Source organism: Scyliorhinus torazame, chromosome 1 (assembly GCF_047496885.1).
Source record: "Scyliorhinus torazame isolate Kashiwa2021f chromosome 1, sScyTor2.1, whole genome shotgun sequence".
NCBI lineage: Eukaryota > Metazoa > Chordata > Chondrichthyes > Carcharhiniformes > Scyliorhinidae > Scyliorhinus > Scyliorhinus torazame.
The window spans coordinates 175,359,860-175,381,896 of NC_092707.1; the positions used below are offsets into that span (position 1 = coordinate 175,359,860).

Below are 22,037 nucleotides of genomic sequence, written 5' to 3' on the forward strand. Positions count from 1 at the left end.
CGATGTGTGGAAAGGTTGGAGGCACTGGAGAACAACGCAAGGAGGAACAACCTGAGGATTCTTGGTCTTCCTGAAGGTGTGGAGGGAGCGGACGTCGGGGCATATGTGAGCACGATGCTGCACTCGTTAATGGGAGCGGAGGCCCCGGCGGGTCCGTTGGAGGTGGAGGGAGCATACCGAGTGATGGCGCGAGGACCGAGAGCAGGAGAAATTCCCAGAGCCATAGTGGTGAGATTCCTCCGTTTTAAGGATAGAGAAATGGTCCTTAGATGGGCAAAGAAAACTCGGAGCAGTAAATGGGAGAACGCGGTGATCCGCGTTTATCAAGACTGGAGTGCGGAGGTGGCGAGAAGGAGGGCGAGCTTTAATCGGGCCAAGGCGGTGCTTCATAAAAAGAAGATAACATTTGGAATGCTGCAACCGGCAAGACTGTGGGTCACATATTGAGGGAGGCACCACTACTTTGAGACGGCGGATGAAGCGTGGACTTTTATTGTGGAAGAAAAACTGGAATGAGCGGGTTATTAAAAAGAACGTTTGAACAAAGTGGTGGGGCGAATGTGGGGGGCAAAGAGGGGGGTTAAAAAGGGGGGAAAGAGGAGTTTTATGTACTAATCCTGCGATGTGCTAACTTTTCTCTCTCCCACAGGTGGTGATGGGGGGGGAGGAGGGGAGGTGGAGGAGATGGGGCGTTGGCCATTGGGGACGGGGCCAAGGGAGAAGCGCGGGCTTGGTTCCCGCGCTATGATAATCATGGCGGGAATAGAGAAGCAGGAAGGAGGGGGCGTCGCACGGTGCGAGCCGAGGTCACGGGGGGAAGCCGAGGTCGGCCAGAGTTTGCTGACTTCTGGGAGCAACATGGGGGGAGTAATTACGCTAGCGGGGGATCTAGCGGGGGGGGTGGGAGGGGGGAATTACTGGGTTGCTGCTGCTGGGGAGAGGGGGGAGCTGGTATGGGAGAGGATGGGCGGGGGGGCACCGCCTGGGGGAGATACAGCTGCGTGGGAACCGGGTGAGGAGCTGGAAAAAGGTGATGGCTAATCGACAAGGGGGGGGGGTAGGAAGCCCCCCAACCCGGCTGATCACGTGGAACGTGAGAGGGCTGAACGGGCCGATAAAGAGGGCACGGGTACTCGCACACCTTAAGAAACTTAAGGCAGATGTGGTTATGTTACAGGAAACGCACCTGAAACTGATAGACCAGGTTAGGCTACGCAAAGGATGGGTGGGGCAGGTGTTCCATTTGGGGCTAGATGCGAAAAACAGGAGGGTGGCTATATTAGTGGGGAAGCGGGTAATGTTCGAGGCAAAGACTATAGTGGCGGATAACGGGGGCAGGTACGTGATGGTGAGTGGCAAACTACAGGGGGAGACGGTGGTTTTGGTAAACGTATATGCCCCGAACTGGGATGATGCCAATTTTATGAGGCGGATGCTAGGACGCATTCCGGACCTAGAGATGGGAAAGCTGATAATGGGGGGAGATTTTAATACGGTGTTGGAACCAGGGCTGGATAGGTCGAAGTCCAGGACTGGAAGGAGGCCGGCAGCAGCCAAGGTACTTAAAGATGTTATGGAGCAGATGGGAGGTGTAGACCCGTGGAGATTTAGCAGACCTAGGAGTAAGGAGTTCTCGTTTTTCTCCTATGTCCATAAAGTCTACTCGCGAATAGACTTTTTTGTGCTGGGAAGGGCATTGATCCCGAAGGTGAGGGGATCGGAGTATACGGCTATAGCCATTTCGGATCACGCTCCACACTGGGTAGACTTGGAGATAGGGGAGGAAACAGGAGGGCGCCCACCCTGGAGAATGGACATGGGACTAATGGCAGATGAGGGGGTGTGTCTAAGGGTGAGGGGGTGCATTGAAAAGTACTTGGAACTCAATGATAATGGGGAGGTCCAGGTGGGAGTGGTCTGGGAGGCGTTGAAGGCGGTGGTTAGAGGGGAGCCGATATCAATAAGGGCACATAAAGGGAAGCAGGAGAGTAAGGAACGGGAGCGGTTGCTGCAAGAACTTTTGAGGGTGGACAGACAATATGCGGAAGCACCGGAGGGACTGTACAGGGAAAGGCAAAGGCTACAGAATTTGACTTGCTGACTACGGGCACTGCAGAGGCACAATGGAGGAAGGCACAGGGTGTACAGTACGAATATGGGGAGAAGGCGTACAGGTTGCTGGCACACCAATTGAGGAAAAGGGGAGCAGCGAGGGAAATAGGGGGAGTGAGGGATGAGGAAGGAGAGATGGAGCGGGGAGCGGAGAGAGTGAATGGAGTGTTCAAGACATTTTATAAAAAATTATATGAAGCTCAACCCCCGGATGGGAGGGAGAGAATGATAGGCTTCTTGGATCGGCTGGAATTTCCCAAGGTGGAAGAGCAGGAAAGGGTGGGACTGGGAGCACAGATCGAGGTAGAAGAAGTGGTGAAAGGAATTAGGAGCATGCAGGCGAGAAAGGCCCCGGGACCGGATGGATTCCCAGTCGAATTCTATAGAAAATATGTGGACTTGCTCGCCCCGGTATTGACGAGGACCTTTAATGAGGCAAAGGAAAGGGGACAACTGCCCCCGACTATGTCTGAAGCAACGATATCGCTTCTCTTAAAGAAGGAAAAGGACCCGCTACAATGCGGGTCCTATAGACCTATTTCCCTCCTAAATGTAGATGCCAAGATCCTGGCCAAGGTAATGGCAATGAGAATAGAGGAATGTGTCCCGGGGGTGGTCCACGAGGACCAAACTGGGTTTGTGAAGGGGAGACAGCTGAACACGAATATACTGTGGTTGTTAGGGGTAATGATGATGGCCCCACCAGAGGGGGAAACGGAGATAGTAGTGGCGATGGATGCCGAGAAAGCATTTGATAGAGTGGAGTGGGATTATTTGTGGGAGGTGTTGAGGAGATTTGGTTTTGGAGAGGGGTATGTTAGATGGGTGCAGCTGTTGTATAGGGCCCCAATGGCGAGCGTGGTCACGAATGGACGGGGATCTGCATATTTTCGGCTCCATAGAGGGACAAGGCAGGGATGCCCTCTGTCCCCATTATTGTTTGCACTGGCGATTGAGCCCCTGGCGATAGCGTTGAGGGGTTCCAAGAAGTGGAGGGGAGTACTTAGAGGAGGAGAAGAACACCGGGTATCTTTGTATGCGGACGATTTGCTACTATACGTGGCGGACCCGGCGGAGGGGATGCCAGAAATAATGCGGATACTTGGGGAGTTTGGGGATTTTTCAGGGTATAAATTGAACATGGGGAAAAGTGAGTTGTTTGTGGTGCATCCAGGGGAGCAGAGTAGAGAAATAGAGGACCTACCGTTGAGGAAGGTAACAAGGGACTTTCGTTACCTGGGATCCAGATAGCCAAGAATTGGGGCACATTGCATAGGTTAAATTTAACGCGGTTGGTGGAACAAATGGAGGAGGATTTCAAGAGATGGGATATGGTATCCCTGTCACTGGAAGGGAGGGTGCAGGCGGTTAAGATGGTGGTCCTCCCGAGATTCCTCTTTGTGTTTCAGTGCCTCCCGGTGGTGATCACGAAGGCTTTTTTTAAAAGGATTGAAAAGAGCATCATGGGTTTTGGGTGGGCCGGGAAGACCCCGAGAGTGAGGAAGGGATTCTTACAGCGTAGCAGGGATAGGGGGGGGGCTGGCACTACCGAGCCTAAGTGAGTATTATTGGGCCGCTAATATTTCAATGGTGAGTAAGTGGATGGGAGAGGAGGAGGGAGCGGCGTGGAAGAGATTAGAGAGGGCGTCCTGTAGGGGGACTAGCCTACAGGCTATGGTGACAGCCCCATTGCCGTTCTCACCGAGGAACTACACCACAAGCCCGGTGGTGGTGGCTACACTGAAGATTTGGGGACAGTGGAGACGGCATAGGGGAAAGACTGGAGCCTTGGGGGGGGTCCCCGATAAGAAATAACCATAGGTTTGCCCCGGGGGGAATGGATGGGGGATATGGAATGTGGCAAAGAGCAGGAATAACGCAACTGAAAGATCTGTTTGTGGATGGGAAGTTCGCGAGTCTGGGAGCGCTGACCGAGAAATATGGGTTGCCCCAAGGGAATGCATTCAGGTATATGCAACTGAGGGCTTTTGCGAGGCAACAGGTGAGGGAATTCCCGCAGCTCCCGACACAAGAGGTGCAGGACAGAGTGATCTCAAAGACATGGGTGGGGGATGGTAAGGTGTCAGATATATATAGGGAAATGAGGGACGAAGGGGAGCCTATGGTAGATGAACTAAAAGGGAAATGGGAAGAAGAGCTGGGGGAGGAGATCGAGGAGGGGCTGTGGGCAGATGCCCTAAGCAGGGTAAACTCGTCGTCCTCGTGTGCCAGGCTAAGCCTGATTCAGTTTAAGGTATTACACAGGGCGCATATGACTGGAGCACGGCTCAGTAAATTTTTTGGGGTGGAGGATAGGTGTGCGAGGTGCTCGAGAAGCCCAGCGAATCATACCCATATGTTTTGGTCATGTCCGGCACTACAGGGGTTTTGGATGGGGGTGACAAAGGTGCTTTCAAAAGTAGTGGGGGTCCGGGTCGAACTAAGCTGGGGGTTGGCTATATTTGGGGTTGCACAAGAGCCGGGAGTGCAGGAGGCGAGAGAGGCCGATGTTTTGGCCTTTGCGTCCCTAGTAGCCCGGCGCAGGATATTGCTAATGTGGAAAGAAGCCAAGCCCCCGAGGGTGGAGACCTGGATAAATGACATGGCGAGGTTTATAAAGCTAGAGCGGATTAAGTTCGTCCTAAGGGGGTCGGCTCAAGGGTTCACCAGGCGGTGGCAACCGTTCGTCGAATACCTCGCAGAAAGATAGACAGAATGGAAAAAAGAAGGCAGCAGCAGCAGCCCAGGATCGGGGGGAGGGGGAGGAGGAACCAGAAGGACTCTCAGGGTTGTTAATATATACTGTATAATATGTATAGGTCGTTGCTACAGATAATTATATATTGGACTGTTAAATTATATTTTTGGAGAGTGTTACTTGTGACAAGGCAGTTGCCAATTAGGGCTAGTTTTCATTTTTGTTATTTATTATTTATTCATTTTTTTGTTTATAAAATAGGTCATTGTTATTTGTGTTGTTATAATATTGTGTAAAGGATGCACAATGTACTGTGTTGGTTGACCAAAAATTTTCAATAAAATATTTATTTAAAAAAAAAGAATGAAATTCATTTATGTATGGAGTTTTTCATCATTCTGGAACTTCTATTGGGATTATATCAGTCATGGGCAACAACAAATAACTTGGGCTAGAAGTCTCTAAATTCCATCTTAAAATTTCATTATTCTGCTAATAACTACACAGCACAGCTATAGTTTGTACCATTTCAATAGCCATACATAGCAATATTTTAGCAAACTAGTGGATACATACAGTTTCTTTGTTCCAGGAGTGAACGGTATCAATGTCTTTCACTAGATAGTTCCAGGACACAACACTTTTCATGTTAATGTGCAGCTGGTGCCACAAAGCCATAACATTCTGATACATTTGTTCAACTCTGAAATACATGAATAGAAAGGTGAGAATATAAAATCAAACTAGAAACAATCAGAAATGTTACATCACAGCAGGACATCAGATCGAGATCTGTATGGTATTACCATCCGCTTAAAAATTCTCATTTGTGATGGGTTTCCCTAAAACGGTTGAACATGGAGAACTAAGGCAGACCTAGAGCAGAATTGTTTTAACAAATTTCAAAAGTTTTTTAAAGCACATTTTATCAAGCAGAAACCAACGACAGAAAAAAGGTCAAAGAATTAGGGTACCAATGAGGACCACAATAAAAGTTTATCAGATATGTCCTCAAGTTTATAATACCACAGATGTAATATCCAAACAGAATAGAGCCTCGCACATTACTAACTTGAAAGGGACATGTGTTGGCCTTTATTTCAAAGGTAATGGAGGATTAAAATAGGGAAGTCTTGCTAATACTATACACGCCACCCCTGGAATACTGTGAAAAGTTTTGGTCCCCTTAGCTAAGGAAAGCACAGTAAGAAGTCTTACAACACCAGGTTAAAGTCCAGCAGGTTTGTTTCGAATCACTAGCTTTCAGAGCACAGCTGCTTCCTCAGGTGAATGAAGAGGTGGGTTCCAGAAACATATGTATATATATAGACAAAGTCATTGATGCAAGACGATACTTTGAATGCAAGTCTTTGCAGGTAATTATGTCTTTACAGGTCCAGACGGAGCAACTGGAGAGAGATAATTCCAGGTTAAAGAGGTGGGAATTGTCTCAAGCCAGGACAGTTGGTAGGATTTCGCAAGCCGAGGCCAGATGGTGTGGGTGAATGTAATGCAACATAAATACAAGGTCCCGCTTGAGGCCGTACTCATACGCTGCAGGAAAGGATGTCCCAAAGCGTAGTACATTGGCGAGACCATGCAGACGCTGCAACAACGGAAGAACGGAATGTTCCCTTCCAGTCGGGGAACACTTCAGCGGTCAAGGGCATTCAGCCTCTGATTTTCGGATAAGCGTTCTCCAAGGCGCTCTTCAGGACGCGAGACAATGCAGAATCGCCGGGCAGAAACTTAGAGCCAAATTCCACACACGAGTATGGCCTCAACCGGGACCTTGGATTCCTGTCGCATTACATTCATCCCCCCACCATCTGGCCTGGGTTTGCGAAATCCTACTAACTGTCCTGGCTTGAGACAATTCACACCTCTTCAACCTGGGATTATCCCTCTCTCCAGGAGCTCCATCTGGACCTGTAGTGACTTAATTACCTGCAAAGACTCGCATGCAAAGTACCGTCTTGCATTATTGACTTTGTCTATATACATGTTTCTGGAACCCACCACTTCATTCACCTGAGGAAGGAGCTGTGCTCTGAAAGCTAGTGATTCGAAACAAACCTATTGGACTTTAACCTGGTGGTGTAAGACTTCTTACTGTGCTCACCCCAGTCCAACGGCAGCATCTCCACATCATAGCTAAGTAAAGATATGCCAGCATCGGAGGAAGTCCCGAGAAGGTTCACGAGGCTGATCCCAGGTATGGGGGGATTTTCTTATGAGGAGAAGTTGAATAGGTTGGGCTTGGTGTTTAGAAGAATAATGAGAGGCAGCCGTAGAGGGATATATAGGATACTCAGGGTAGATCTGGAGAGGTTGTTTCCCCTTGTGGGAGAGTCTAGGACCAGAGGGAACAATCTCAGAATAAGGCGTCACTCACCCATTTAAGACAGAGATGAGAAGGAACTTCTTCTCAAAAAGTAGTGAATCTGTGGAATTCTTTACCACAGAGGGCTGTAGGGGCTGGGCCATTAAGTATGTCCAAGGCTGAGATAGACATTTTTAATCAGTCAGAGTATCAAGGGAATAAGGAGGGAAAGTGGTGTTGAGGATTATCGTATTAGATCTGTCATAATCGAATTGATTGGCAGAGTAGACTCAATGGGCCGAGTGGTCTACTTCTGCTCCTATGTCTTATGGTGTCATTTGGGTTAGACATATGTTTTTTTTAAATAAATTTTGAATGCCCAATTCATTTTTCCAATTAAGGGCCAATTTAGCATGGCCAATCCACCTACCCTGCACATCTTTGGGTTGTGAGGGCGAAACCCACTCAAACACAGGGAGAATGTGCAAACTCCACACGGACAGTGACCCAGAGCCGGGATCGAAACTGGGACCTCAGCGCAGTGAGGCCGCAATGCTAACCACTGCGCCATTGTGCTGCCCCGGGTTAGACTTAACATATTGTTCATACACTTAGGGCCTGATGGCCTACATTACCATAGAATTTACAGTGCAGAAGGAGGCCATTCGGTGCATCGAGTCTGCACCAGCCCTTGGAATGGACACCCTACCTAAGCCCACACCTCCATCCTATCCCCACAACTCCACCCTATCCTTGTAACCCCACCTAACCTTTTTGGACACGAAGGGCAATTTAGCACAGCCAATCCACCTAACCTGCACGTCTTTGGACTGTGGGAGGAAACTGGAGCACCCGGAGGAAACCCACGTAGACACGGGGGGAACGTGCAGACTCCGTACAGACAGTGACCCAAGCCGGGAATCGAACCCGGGACGTTGGAGCTGTGAAGCAACTGTGCTAACCACTGTGCTACCGTGCTGCCTCTTAATATTCTAGTGTGTTAAAGGAAGTGGCAGCAGAGATAGGGGATCCATAGATTATGATATTCCAAAATTCCATGGACACGGCAAAGGTTGCAGTGGATTGGAAAAATGCTAACTTAACGCCCTTATTCAAAGAGGGAGGGAGGCAGAATGTGGGAAATGACAGACCAGTTAGTTTAACATTTGTTGGAAAATTGTTAGAATCAATTATCAAGGACGTAATATCAGGACATTTGGCAAGCCAAAGCGCTTTCCATCAGAGTCAGCATGGTTTTATGAAGGCCAAACCAATTTGATTAATTTGCTTGAGTTCTTCGAAGATGTAACAAGCAAAGTGGATAATGGCGATCCTGTAGATGTAGTATATCTAGACTTCTGGAAGGCGTTTGATAAGGTGCCACACAGAAGGTTAATTCACAAGGTGAGAACACATGGGATTTGGGGGAATTTATTAGCTTGGATAGAAGACGGGCTGACGGACAGGAGACAGAGAGTCGGGATAAATGGGTCTTTTTCTGGATGGCAAGAATTAACTAAGGGGGTGCCAAAGGGTTCAGTCCTTGGGCCCGAGCTATTTACAATCTATATTAACGACTTGGATACAGTGATAGAGGGTTCTATAGCCAAATTTGCAGATTATACAAAAATAGGTGGGACAGTAAGTTGCAATGAGGAAATCAGAACCTTACAAATGGATACAGATAGGTTAGGAGAGTGGGCCAAAATGTGGCAGGTGGAGTTTAACCTGGATAAGTGTGAGGTCATGCATTTTGGCCGAAAAAACGGAAAGACAACTTATGATCTAAATGGGGAGAGACTTCGAGGTGCTCCGATGCAGAGGAATCTGGGGGTCCTCGTGCACGAGTCACAGAGAACGAGCATGCAGGTGCAGCAGATAATAAGAGAAGCAAATGGAATGTTGGCATTTGTAGCAAAAGGAATTGAGTATAAAGGTAAGGAAGTGTTGTGGCAACTGTACAAAGCATTGGTAAGAATGCCCCTGGGGTATTGTGCACGTTTTGGTCCCCGTATTTGAGGAAAGATGTAGTGGCATTGGAGGCAGTTCAGAGGAGATGCATTAGATTGATTCCAGAGATGAGGAGTTTGTCGTACGAGGAGAGATTGAACAGTTGAGGCCGATACACTTGAGAGTTTAGAAGAATGAGGGGAGATCTAATTGAGGTATACAAAATGCAAAAAGGTATGGATAAAGTAGACGTGGAGCTGATGCTTCCTCTTGAGGGGCATTCTAAAACAAGAGGTCAAAATCTTAGAATAAGAAGTAGCAAATTTAAAACAGATTTGTCGAAAAACTGCTTCTCCCAAAATGTTGTGAATCTGTGGAATTTGCTACCCCAGAGTGCAGTGGATGCAGGGACAGTGAGTAGATTTGAGGAGTTATACAGATTTGTAATTGATAATGGGTTGAAGGGTTATGGAGAATGGGCAGGACAGTGAGTTGAGGCAAGGATGGGATTAGCCATGATCACATTGAGGGTGTAAGGCTCGGAAGGCTAAATTGCCTACTCCCGCTCCTAGGTTTGGTGTTCAAGGGAGGAGATGCTCTGGCTGATTTCGCAATCCAGCTCTTGGCCTGTAACATTGTAGGTAGAAGATGAGGAACATATCAGCCATGATAGATTGGCAGAGCAGAGTCGATGGGCCGATTGGCCTAATTCTGCTCCTATATCTTATGAACTGTAACAAATCCACTGCAAGTATGTTCTTTAGGATATCATTCATAAAAGATCTGAAATTTATCAGAAAGGTACCTTTTTACATAAATATTCTGATTCCTATATAAAAGAGGTAAATTTATTAAATGCTGATAAATAAAAAAAATTTGCTGAATACAAACAATTCATCTTAAATAGATTTCAATCAATTAGTATTATTGCAGATTGTATTCTGCAATGAGATGGCAAAATCAATACAGCTGTATGAAATTGTGGTATAATAATGATATATTTTCTACCTGCTGCCAGTGTCAATGGCTTCTTGGTTGGGTGCAGGGATTATGAAACAGACAGATGGAACCATTGCCTCATTCCCGGTGGGACTAATAACCTTCCACTTGGTTCGGTGAGAGTTATCCTCCAGAACACACTCATCGTTCTTACAGACAGTAATCTGTTAATAATTACAAGGTTATAACTCTAGTACCTTTTCCAATACATACGTATCTACATTTCAGAAAGGCATCAGCAGAAGCACACTCAGACTTACAAGATGCCCATTTAATTAAATGTAAAATTACATTTTAGCTTCTTCACTTGCTCAATTGAATGATATTGTGTATGAGATGCTAGTCCTTGACTTCTGAGAACAATTTATGCATAAATAATGAATGTGAACTTTTGGGAGGTATTCAGTGTTCCATGGTGCTGACCCAATGAACCATTAAAAAAAAATCAAGACAACCCATGATCTGCTAATTGTAGACTTCAAGAAATTTACAAATGGCTACTTGATTTTTTGGGATAATAAGGAACAAGTCAGGGTAAATTTTGATCATTATAAAACTACTATTTGAGTGATTGAGAAAATAGGTTTTTTTTGATTAAGTAGAATGACTACTCCCCAACTAGATCGTCATGGGTTTTCAATAGTGACAGTTACTAAAACACGTGTACTATTGATTGGGAACTATATTGCCAAGTCTAGTTGTATAGAATTCCTTGCAAGGTGCAATGCACCACTTTGTTCTTTGTTCTTTGTTCTCTGATGGAGGGAAACATTGCCATGGTTGGATGACCCCATTAAAAACGTACCTCCTGCTGGCCAATTCCGAAGTGACATTGACAGTGGTTATGGAGTGTTGACTGCGGCCCAGACCCTTTAACCTTCCCAGCTGATGGATGCTGCATGGTGCCAAGCGGCTTCCATGAGAAATAACAGAGACAGGGCAGGGAGGGGGTGGGGAAATAGGGATAAAAAGATTGTTTGCAAAATTCAATAAATTTCTTACTTAATAAAACACTGCAGAGTTGAAAACTTATGATAGTACAAGAACAAGATGCCAGTGTCAATTCTAGGTGCAAGTCATCCAGGGCTAAACAAGGAGACTGTATTTAATATATCTTAACACCTCTCTCTACACATTGCTAAAGGTAACTCAGCATTTTGTTCCCGTTTCAACCTTTTACTGACAGGTGCAGAGATCATACCTCAATCTGCCTGTAGTCACAGATAGCTTTGATAGGGATAGTGGTTCTTATAGTGTTATCAGGATTTCTTGGTTTCAACTGAACAATTGTTTTTGCTCTTCCAACAAGACTTGCTATAGAACTCTTGTACTTGATCAGCTGTTCCTTTTCATCCTTCAAAATAAAGGTTATAATTAAAAATCACAATATTCAATAAGATAACTTGCACTATATGAAGCAAAGATAAGCTGTTGAACTGGGAAATTTACATATGGAATGAACAGTCACATACACTGTACTGGGGCAGATTAATGATGTGATGAGATTCTACAGTCAAAATTACAACTGTGATTTCATTTATTACAAAGAGAATACATGTTCTTTATCTCCAATCAGGTTAAAATATCACTTACATTTCAAAGCAGATTTAAAAGCTGAATTTTAATTGTGAGATGATCCAACCATTCACAAAACCATTTGTTTTCTGTCTTTGGCCTCTAGAGGGCATAGTGATACGATATACAAAGGGAAAGGGAACAAGTCCGAATTCCATTGTTAAATGGAAGGGGTTCAGTCATAAGTACTTACAAGTTTCAAAACTTGAAATGATCACAAAGCAGTTTGCAGATTAATCCAAACTCAATTCTATTGTTACAGATAAACATTAAATGCAGAGCAGGCCAAATATTGATCCAGTCATTTAAGCAAGATAAAAAAATTAGCAAAACACCTGAATGATTTATATGCTGCCTCCCCGAACAAAAATATGGCCAGCAAAAGGATCCCTCTATCAGAATATTACAAATATAGGACGCATTTGTTTATTTAGCTGTGTATCTGACATATATGGAAAATTATCCCATAGTGTTTAAGAAGGTCCAGAATAAACATAGATTTATCTGTAGTTTTGTTTGACGAATGTAGAGTGTAGACTTTTTTCAATAGGGATACACTTTACGTTGGTACACGTTGACAATGTTGAGGAGCCTTTAACTGTGCACAATTTCTGGAGAAATTTAACCAGATAAAGTGCGCAACTTACCAGATTGAAGCACTGTTAAGTTTATCCACTGCTTGTCCATCTATGAACAACCTGCTCACTAGGGCAATGGCTTACAATGGCAGGGTTATCTTTCGATGTCACTAGCTTTCGGAGCGCTGCTCCTTCCTCAGATGAGCAGCGCTCCGAAAGCTAGTGACATCGAAACAAACCTGTTGGACTTTTAACCTGGTGTTGTAAGACTTCGTACTGTGCTCACCCCAGTCCAACGCCGGCATCTCCACATCAGGGTTATCTTGAGCAGAGGGGAAAGAATCTCAGCCTCCAATGACAGGTCCATTCTTGTAAATTCTATTCATGAATCAAGCTGGATAGTGAACCATTATTCGTGAAGAACCAAAGACTTGGCCTTGCTCCACTGTCAAATAATTGAATCTTCTGTAAAGGCTTCTTTTCTTTTTAAAACAAATTTAGAGTACGCAATTGATTTTTTCCAATTAAGGGGCAATTTAGTATGGCTAATCCACCTATCCTGCACATCTTCGGGTTGGTTGTGGGGGTGAAACCCACGCAAATACGGGGAGAATGTTCAAATTCCACATGGACAGTGACCCAGAGCCGGATCAAACCTGGGACCTCGGTGCCATGAGGTAGCAGTGCGAACCATTGCGGCACCGTACTGCCCCTCCGTAGAGGTTTCTGACCACTTATCAATCATGATATTTTAGTCACATGACTTCAAAAATCTTAATTACCATATAAGAAGAAGCTGGTCACCAGTTGTTGCTAGACAGGTGATAACAATGGGTTTAAGGACAGTACAGGTGGCACAGTGATTAGCACTGGTGTCTCACGGTGCCAAGATCCCAGGTTCGATCCCAGCTCTGGGTCACTGCCTGTGTGGAGTTTGCACATTTTCCCCATACTTGCATGGGTTTCGCCCGCACAACGCAAAAGATGTGCCGGGTAGGTGGATTGGCCACACTAAATTGCCTCTTAATTGGAAAAACTGAATTGTGTACTCTAAATTCAAAAAGAAAGAATGGGTTTAAACCGTTATGAGCAGCGTCTGGTACCCAATACATGGAGGCAGCACAACACATTTTTAAAGGTGCGAGTACACTAATGCCACCTTCCTAACCACAGCATGGACATACATCACAACTCATCAAATGGCTGTTCCACCAGATGCAAGTCTGAACCTTCAAAGCAACTGTTTGTCTCTCTCCAAGCAAATGACGGTAGACATTGAGGCCTGTATATATAAATGCATTACCTACCCTGTAATTAATGAGTTTCAGCAATTGGTATATCAGAACTTCCTGTTCTGATCAACTGATATCTGTCATGTTGGATGAGCTTACACATGGCAGCTAGAGATATACACAATTTTGAACTTGCATCAGATTTATGTACCAAATCTTTCAATGAAAGGCTTTTAGATAAAAGGCAATCTTCCATGAATCTGAGTTCAAATAATTCTCAAACAAAACAATTATCAATAGGTTAGATTCGTATTCATGTCTTTTTTTTTCTTTTGTCTTTTTTTAAAATTTAGAGTACCCTATTCATTTTTTTCCAATTAAGGGGCGTTTAGCATGGTCAACCACCTACCCTGCACATCTTTGGGTTTTGGGGTCAAAAACAAGACTCAAAAACAGCTTCTTCCAACCCTGTTACCAGACTCCTAAACAACCCTCTCATGGACTGACCTCATTAACATTACACCCCTGCATGCTTCACCTGATGCCAGTGTTTATGTAGTTACATTGTGTACCCCTATTATGTATTTTCTTTTATTTCCTTTTTTTTCATGTACTTAATGATGTACTGTAAATTCTATGAAAAAAAATGATCGGTTGAGCTGCTCGCAGAAAAATACTTTTCACTGTACCTTGGTACACGTGACAATAAACAAAAAATCCAAAATCCAATCCAACACGAGGAGAATGTGCAAACTCCACAAGGACAGTGACCCAGAGCCGGGATCGAACCTGGGACTTTGGTGCTATGAGACAGCAGTGCTAACCACTGCGCCACTGTGCTGCCCTGTATTGATGTCTAACAAGTATGATCTTATCCATACCATGGAATCTTGAAGTAGATCCTCCAGTTTTGACAGACCACTGGTCCGGTCGCACTTATATTTTCTCTTTATTGTCTCTTGCAGGCTCCGTAAATATTGTTCTGCTTCTTTAATGTCACTTAAAAACTGCAAGACAGCAGGAACACACAAATAATACATATGTTAGTGGATCAGAAGAGTTAAAACAGGAGACACTATTTTGAAAGGGTACCCTGATCACTGTGAGCTTGAGGGTCCCCCCACACCTCCACCCACAGGCATAGGCACCAGCCGCACAGATGGGTATTGTTATCACCCACACACATGGACATTTATCCCCCCCCACCCCCAACGTGAGGCCACCCCACTATGGGGTCACAGAGGGCCCCCCTTTTCAGGCTTCCTCATCCCCCTCTTTTGCCCCCCCCCCCTCTCTGGACCCCCATCTTAACCCCCCAACATTTAGGAGGCCCGTTCAGCCCCACCCCATCCTTCATAATCCCCATAATCCCCCTTTTCTTGGGCATGGCTCCCCTCAGGTTCTGACCCTTGGCAGTGTCACCTTGGCACCATGGCACTGTCACCCTAGCACTTTGGAAGAGCCCCTGTCCCTAGTCGGGCACCATGGCACTGCCTGCCACGCTAGCCTGCCCTGCCGTAGACCCCCCAGTGGTCTCCAATGGCCAGGGAAATTCCTACGGTACTGTTACACCTGGTCCACATTTGTGCACTACAGGGATGGTGCAGGAGGGAGGGATTCAGATACCTGGATAATTGGGGCTCATTCTGGCGTAGGTGGGGGCTCATTCTGGAGTAGGTGGGACCTCTCTTCAGGAGGGTTTAAACTAATTCAGCAAGGGGTTGGGAACCTGAATTGTAGCTCCAGTGTACAGGAGGTTGAGAGTAGTGAGGTCATGAGTTAGGTTTCAAGGTCACAGAAGTGTACTGGCAGGCAGGTAGGTGGTTTGAAGTGTGTCTACTTCAACGCTAGGAGCATCCGGAATAAGGTGGGTGAACTTACAGCATGGTTTGGTACCTGGGACTTCGATGTTGTGGCCATTTCGGAGACATGGATAGAGCAGGGACAGGAATGGTTGTTGCAGGTTCCGGGGTTTAGATGTTTCAGTAAGCTCAGGGAAGGTGGTAAAATAGGGGGAGGTGTGGCATTGTTAGTCAAGGACAGTATTACAGTGGCAGAAAGGACATTTGATGAGGACTCGTCTACTGAGGTAGTATGGGCTGAGGTTAGAAACAGGAAAGGAGAGGTCACCCTGTTGGGAATTTTCTACAGGCCTCCGAAATGTTCCAGAGATGATTCTGGATAGGAGCGAAAGTAACAGGGTAGTTGTTATGGGGGACTTTAACTTTCCAAATATTGACTGGAAATGCTATAGTTCGAGCACTTTAGATGGGTCAGTTTTTGTCCAATGTGTGCAGGAGGGTTTCCTGACACAGTATGTAGATAGGCCAACAAGAGGCGAGGCCACATTTGATTTGGGTTTGGGTAATGAACCAGGCCAGGTGTTAGATTTGGAGGTAGGTGAGCACTTTGGTGATAGTGACCACAATTTGGTTACGTTTACTTTAGCGATGGAAAGAGATAGGTATATACCGCAGGCAAGAGTTATAGCTCTGGGAAAGGCAATTATGATGCAATTAGGCAAGACTTAGGATGCATAGGATGGGGAAGCAAACTGCAGGGGGATGGGCACAATTGAAATGTGGAGCTTGTTCAAGGAACAGCTACTGCGTGTCCTTGATAAGTATGTACCTGTCAGGCAGGGAGGAAGTGGTCGAGCGAGGAAACCGTGGTTTATTAAAGAAGTTGAATCACTTGTCAAGAGGAATAAGGAGACTTATGTAAAGATGAGACGTGAAGGTTCAGTTAGGGTGCTTGAGAGTTACAAGTTAGCCAGGAAGGACCTAAAGAGAGAGCTAAGAAGAACCAGGAGGGGACATGAGAAGTCTTTGGCAGGTAGGATGAAGGAAAACCCTCAAGCTTTCTATAGGTATGTCAGGAATAAAAGAATGACTAGGGTAAGAGTAGGGCCAGTCAAGGACAGTAGTGGGAAGTTGTGCGTGGAGTCCGAGGAGACAGAAGAGACACTAAATGCATATTTTCCGTCAGTATTCACACAGGAAAAAGACAATGTTGTTGAGGAGAATACGGAGATACAGGCTATTAGACTAAACGGGATTGAGGTTCACAAGGAGGAGGTGTTAGCAATTCTGTAAAGTGTGAAAATAGAGAGGTCCGCTGGGCCAGATGGGATTTATCCTAGGATTCTCTGGGAAGCTATGGAGGAGATTGCAGAGCCTTTGGCTTTGATCTTTATGTCGTCATTGTCTCCAGGAATAGTGCCAGAAGACTGGAGGATAGCAAATGTTGTCCCCATGTTCAAGAAGGGGAGTAGAGACAACCCCGGTAACTATAGACCAGTGAGCCTTACTTCTGTTGTGGGCAGAGTCTTGGAAAGGATTATAAGAGATCCTTATACTCATCTAGAAAGGAATAATTTGATTAGGGATAGTCAACACGGTTTTGTGAAGGGTAGGTCGTGCCTCACAAACCTTATTGAGTTATTTGAGAAGGTGACCAAACAGGTGGACGAGGGTAAAGCAGTTGATGTGGTGCATATGGATTTCAGTAAAGCGTTTGATGAGGTTCCCCACGGTAGGCTATTGCAGAAAATACAGAGGCATGGGATTGAGAGTGATTTAGCAGTTTGGATCAGAAATTGGCTAGCTGTAAGAAGACAGAGTGGTGGTTGGTGGGAAATGTTCAGCCTGGAGTTCAGTTACTAGTGGTGTACCACAAGGATCTGTTTTGGGGCCACTGCTGTTTGTCATTTTTATAAATGACCTGGAAGAGGGCGCAGAAGGATGGATCAGTAAATTTATGGATGACACTAAAGTCGGTGGAGTTGTGGACAGTGCGGAAGGATGTTGCAGGTTACAGAGGGACATAGAGAAGCTGCAGAGCTGGGCTGAGAGGTGGCAAATGGAGTTTAATGCAGAAAAGTGTGAGGTGATTAATTTTGGAAGGAGTAACAGTAATACAGAGAACTGGGCTAATGGTAAGATTCTTGGTAGTGTGGATGAGCAGAGATCTCGGTGTCCATGTACATAGATCCCTGAAAGTTGCCACCCAGGTTGATAGGGTTAAGAAGACGTACGGTGTGTTAGCTTTTATTGGGAGAGGGATCGAGTTTTGGAGCCATGAGGTCATGTTGCAGCTGTACAAAACTCTGGTGCGGCTGCATTTGGAGTATTGCGTGCAGTTCTGGTCGCCGCATTATAGGAAGGATGTGGAAGCATTGGAAAGGGTGCAGAGGAAATTTGCCAGGATGTTGCCTGGTATGGAGGGAAGATCTTATGAGGAAAGGCTGAGGGACTTGAGGCTGTTATTGTGAGAGAGAAGAAGGTTAAGAGATGACTTAATAGAGGCATACAAGATGATCAGAGGATTTGATAGGGTGGACAGTGAGAGCCTTTTTCCTCAGATGGTGATGGCTAGCACGAGGGGACTTAGCTTTAAATTGAGGGGAGATAGATATAGGACAGATGTCAGAGGTAGGTTCTTTACTCAGAGTAGTAAGGGCGTGGAATGCCCTGCCTGCAACAGTAGTGGACTCGCCAACATTAAGGGCATTTAAATGGTCATTGGAAAAACATATGGATGATAATGGCATAGTGTAGATGGGCTTTAGATTGGTTTCACAGGTCAGCACAACAATCGAGGGCTGAAGGGCCTGTACTGCACTGTAATGTTCTATGTTCTAAATGGCACGTGGCCCAGACCTTGCTGGAAAGACCATTAGTTCACGGGAGCCCAGAGAATCTGGCATAGATATATTTAAATGAGCCGTACAACTCATTTAAATATGCTGACTTGGATCTCACCCAGCGAGGGCAAGGTCCTGATAGCGACGTCTCACAAGATTCAAATGAATCTCATGAGGCCTCTCGCGAGATTCAACTGGCTCGTCGCGTCAACAAGTCGAGCGCGATGAGGCTGGTAAATCGCGCCCATTAAGTTCATGTTGGTAATACTCAGGGAAGAGTTGTGCAAACCAACAATATCGTCTTGTATGAGGAAGAAAATTACTCTGGTCACTGTGTATAGCAACATTGTAAACAACAGCATCTCCTCCATGATAGTCCTCAATACCGGGGCCCCGCAAAGCTGCGTACTTGGCTCCCTATTATATCCTCTCTGTACACACATCATGTGGCAAAATCTGGCTCGAAATCCATCTACAAGCTTGCTAACTACACGACAGTATAATAATAAAAATCTTTTTGTCACAAGTGGACTTACATTAACACTGCAATGAGGTTACTGTGAAAAGCCCCAGGTCGCCACATTCCAGCCCCTGTTCGGGTTACACTGAGGGAGAATTCAGAATGTCCAAAAACAGCACGTCTTTCGGGACTTGTGGGAGGAAACCGGAGCACCCGGAGGAAACCCACGCAGACACGAGGAGAGCGAGCAGACTCCACACAGACAGTGATCCAAGCCTACCGTGCTGCCCACTATGGGTGGGATCTCAAACGACGATGAGTCAAGAGTACAGGAGGGAGATAGAGAACCTAGTGGCGTTGTGTAACAACAACAATCTCTCCCTCGACGTCAGCAAAACTAAGGAGCTGGCTTCATTGACTTCAGCAAGCAAAGTATCTTACACACCCATGTCTGCATCAATGGGCTGAGGTGGATGCAGACGGGGGTGTATTTCTGGCTGGTCCGACACCCGAAGATTGCCACTCTCGGGCACGGCTCCACCCTCACCCCCCACAACCTTGGACATCGGCTCGAAGAAGACTGTCCTGAAGCCGACAAGACTGGGGCAGGCCCAGAACATGTGGGCGTGGTTGGCCAGGCCCACCTGGCACCGTTCACATTTATCCTCCACCTCTGGGAAGAACCTGTTAATTCGGGTTCTGGTTAGGTACGCTCTGTGCACCACTTTAAACTTCATGAAGCTTAGCCTAGCGCAGGAGGAGTTGGCACTACTCAGTGCTTCACTCCAGGGTCTCCGCCCTACTTCCATCCCAAGTTTGTCCTCCCATTTCTGTCTTGTTCCGTCTAATGGTGTTCTCGCTCTTTCTAAAAGTTGTCCGTAAATGTCTCAGTTCCATTTCTCCATCCTGTCCGCGTCCAGTAGTTCCTCCAGCAATGTGTCTCTCGAGGCCCTAGGGTACCTTGCCGTCTCCTTGCGTATAAAGTTTTCGATTTGTAAATGTCGGAGCTCCTGTCCGTTCGGTAGCTCCAGTCTCTCCGTTAGCTCGTCTAGAGTTGCGAGTCTGTCCCCCATGGAACATTGCTATTAACCTGATTGCTATTAATCCCCCGTCTCACAGTGCGATCACTAGGGGTTCAATTGCCAGGGCGAACAGGAGTGGGGACAGCGGGCATCCCTGTCTGGTGCCTCTGTGCAGCTGCAAGTATTCAGAACTGATGGTGTTGGCCCCTAGGCTCGCTTTGGGGTTAGTATCACATTCACCTGCCGCCTAATGTTCGCAGTTAGCTGCCTACCCTTGACAAAGTCTGTCTGGTCCTCTGTACCCACCTCTGGTACGCAGTTCTCCAAGCTCTTGACCAGGACTTTCATCTACGTTAAGCAGCGAAATGGGTCTAGATGATCCGCATTCAAAAGGGTCTTTGTCTAGATGATCCGCATTCAAAAGGGTCCTTCCTGGCTAACTTTTTTATGTATCAGCGACAGGGTGGCCTGCGTCAGCATAGAAGGCAGGGAGCCCCTCGCTAGCGAGCCTGCGAACATCTCCCGTAGGTGTGGGGTCAGAGCCGGTGCGAATGTTTTATAGAAATCCACCGGGAACCCTTCGGGTGCCGGCGTCTTCCCCGCCTGCATGGAGTCGATGCTCTCCGCTCTCCATGACCTCTCCCAGTCCTATTTCCGCTTCCAGTTCCCTCCGCCTATTGCCCCATGACTGTCATGTCCAGTCCATCGAAGAACCGTTTCATCCTCGAGTCCCAGTCGGGGAGGTCAGAGGTGTACAGTCCCCAGTAGAAGACCCGGTAGAAATGCTTGGTTGACCTTTTTTGATTCTGCTACCAGTCCGCCTCTACTGTCTTTTACCTGGGCTTCCTGCTTTCTCAGCTGGTGAGCCAACAGGTGGCTAGCCTTCTCTCCATGCACATAAAAGGTGGAGTGTCTGGCAGAGTTGGTGCATTGCCTTCCTGATGGATAGTAGGCCAAAGTCCATTTGCAGCTTTTTTCTCTCCGCCAGAAGGTCTACGGTCGGGGCCTCAGCGTATTATCAGTCAACCTCCAGGATTGACTCGATCAGTTGTTGCCCAGCCACCCTCTCTTCCCTATCTCTATGAGCCTTGTAGGCTATGATCTCTCCCCTCATCACCGCCTTCAGTGCCTCCCAGAACGTGGAATGCTCCAATCTGCTCCATGAATGCTCCCAGTTCCCTCGCCATGCCTGTCTTTTTCCCCATTTTAGGGTTTGATCGATCCGTCAATGGATCCTGCACACAGTTAAAGTCCCTTCCCATGAACAGTTGATGTCGGGGATTTTCACCATGGTCTTCTTTATGAAATTCATGTTGTCCCAATTGGGCGTGTACACATTTACCAGGACTACCGGTGCCCTGTCTAGGGCACCATCGACCATGACGTACCGTTCCCTAGGTCCATGACCGTCCTTGTCGCAGTAAACACCTAATCAGTATTGCTACCCCCTAGCCCTCGTCCCATAGCATGAATGGTACGTGTGTCCCACCCAGCCCTTTCTTACCCGCAGTTGGTTCTTCTCCCTCAGGTGCATCTCTTGAAGGATGATCATGTCGACTTTCAAACTTCTGAAGTGGGCGAAGATTTTGGATCTTTTCACTTGGCCGTTAAGTCCCCTAACATTCCAGGTGACAATCCTGGTGGTGGTGGTGGTGGTGGGGAGGAGGTTGTCTCCCACTTCCTGCGGGATCAACCATACTTACCTGGTGGATGAACCCCTGCACTCCGGGGTTTCCCTTTGTTAGGGGATCGTCCAAAATGGCTGCGGTCACCACGCTCACCATGAGGTTGGGCCCTCATGTACAATTGACCTGTTGGAGCTGCACGCATAGATCATAGATCATAGAATTTACAGTGCAGAAGGAGGCCATTCGGCCCATCGAGACTGCACCGGCTCTTGGAAAGAGCACCCTCCCCAAGGTCAACACCGCCACCCTATCCCCATAACCCAGTAACCCCACCCAACACTAAGGGCAATTTTGGACACTAAGGGCAATTTATCATGGCCAATCCACCTAACCTGCACATCTTTGGACGCAGAAAAGTACTTTTCACTGTACCTCAGTACACGTGACAATATATAAATCCACTCCAATTCCCTGCACTCCGGGGTTTCCCTTTGTCCAGGGGGCATCCAACGTGGCCACCAACTTGGTGTATGCCACGTGGGTATGCTCCTGTAAACTGGGGTTTCCCTTTGTTCAGGGACCCTCCAAGGTGCCAACTTGCGGCAGCATCTTGATCCCTCAACCTGAACCTTACCTGTTGAAACCAATCTGATTCCCATCCCTTTCTTCTTCTCGTGTTCCCCTTGTGTTCCCCCCCCCACCCCCCCCCCCCCCATGCCCCACCTGCTATCCACTCCGCCCCTCCGCCTCCCCTCTTACGTTCCCCATTCATATCCATGTTCCCCCCCCCTAGGTACACCCTACCTGACGGGCGG

The 22,037-nt window shown here is 46.8% G+C and overlaps 1 protein-coding gene across 28 annotated transcripts in view; it reads right to left on the reverse strand.

The window, feature by feature from the left end:
- macf1a (microtubule actin crosslinking factor 1a) overlaps positions 1 to 22,037 on the reverse strand; it is a 999,246-nt gene that overhangs the window by 368,220 nt on the left and 608,989 nt on the right. For 17 of the 28 annotated variants that reach the window (XM_072501197.1, XM_072501201.1, XM_072501190.1 and 14 more), the window contains exons 20-24: positions 14,349 to 14,474; positions 11,284 to 11,436; positions 10,888 to 10,995; positions 10,092 to 10,246; positions 5,387 to 5,513 (exon numbers count right to left, since the gene is read on the reverse strand). In XM_072501197.1, coding sequence (XP_072357298.1) covers positions 5,387 to 5,513; positions 10,092 to 10,246; positions 10,888 to 10,995; positions 11,284 to 11,436; positions 14,349 to 14,474 — 669 coding nt within the window. The remainder of the gene's footprint in view (positions 1 to 5,386; positions 5,514 to 10,091; positions 10,247 to 10,887; positions 10,996 to 11,283; positions 11,437 to 14,348; positions 14,475 to 22,037) is intronic. The other 11 variants (XM_072501211.1, XM_072501212.1, XM_072501216.1 and 8 more) reach the window with 1 other exon arrangement.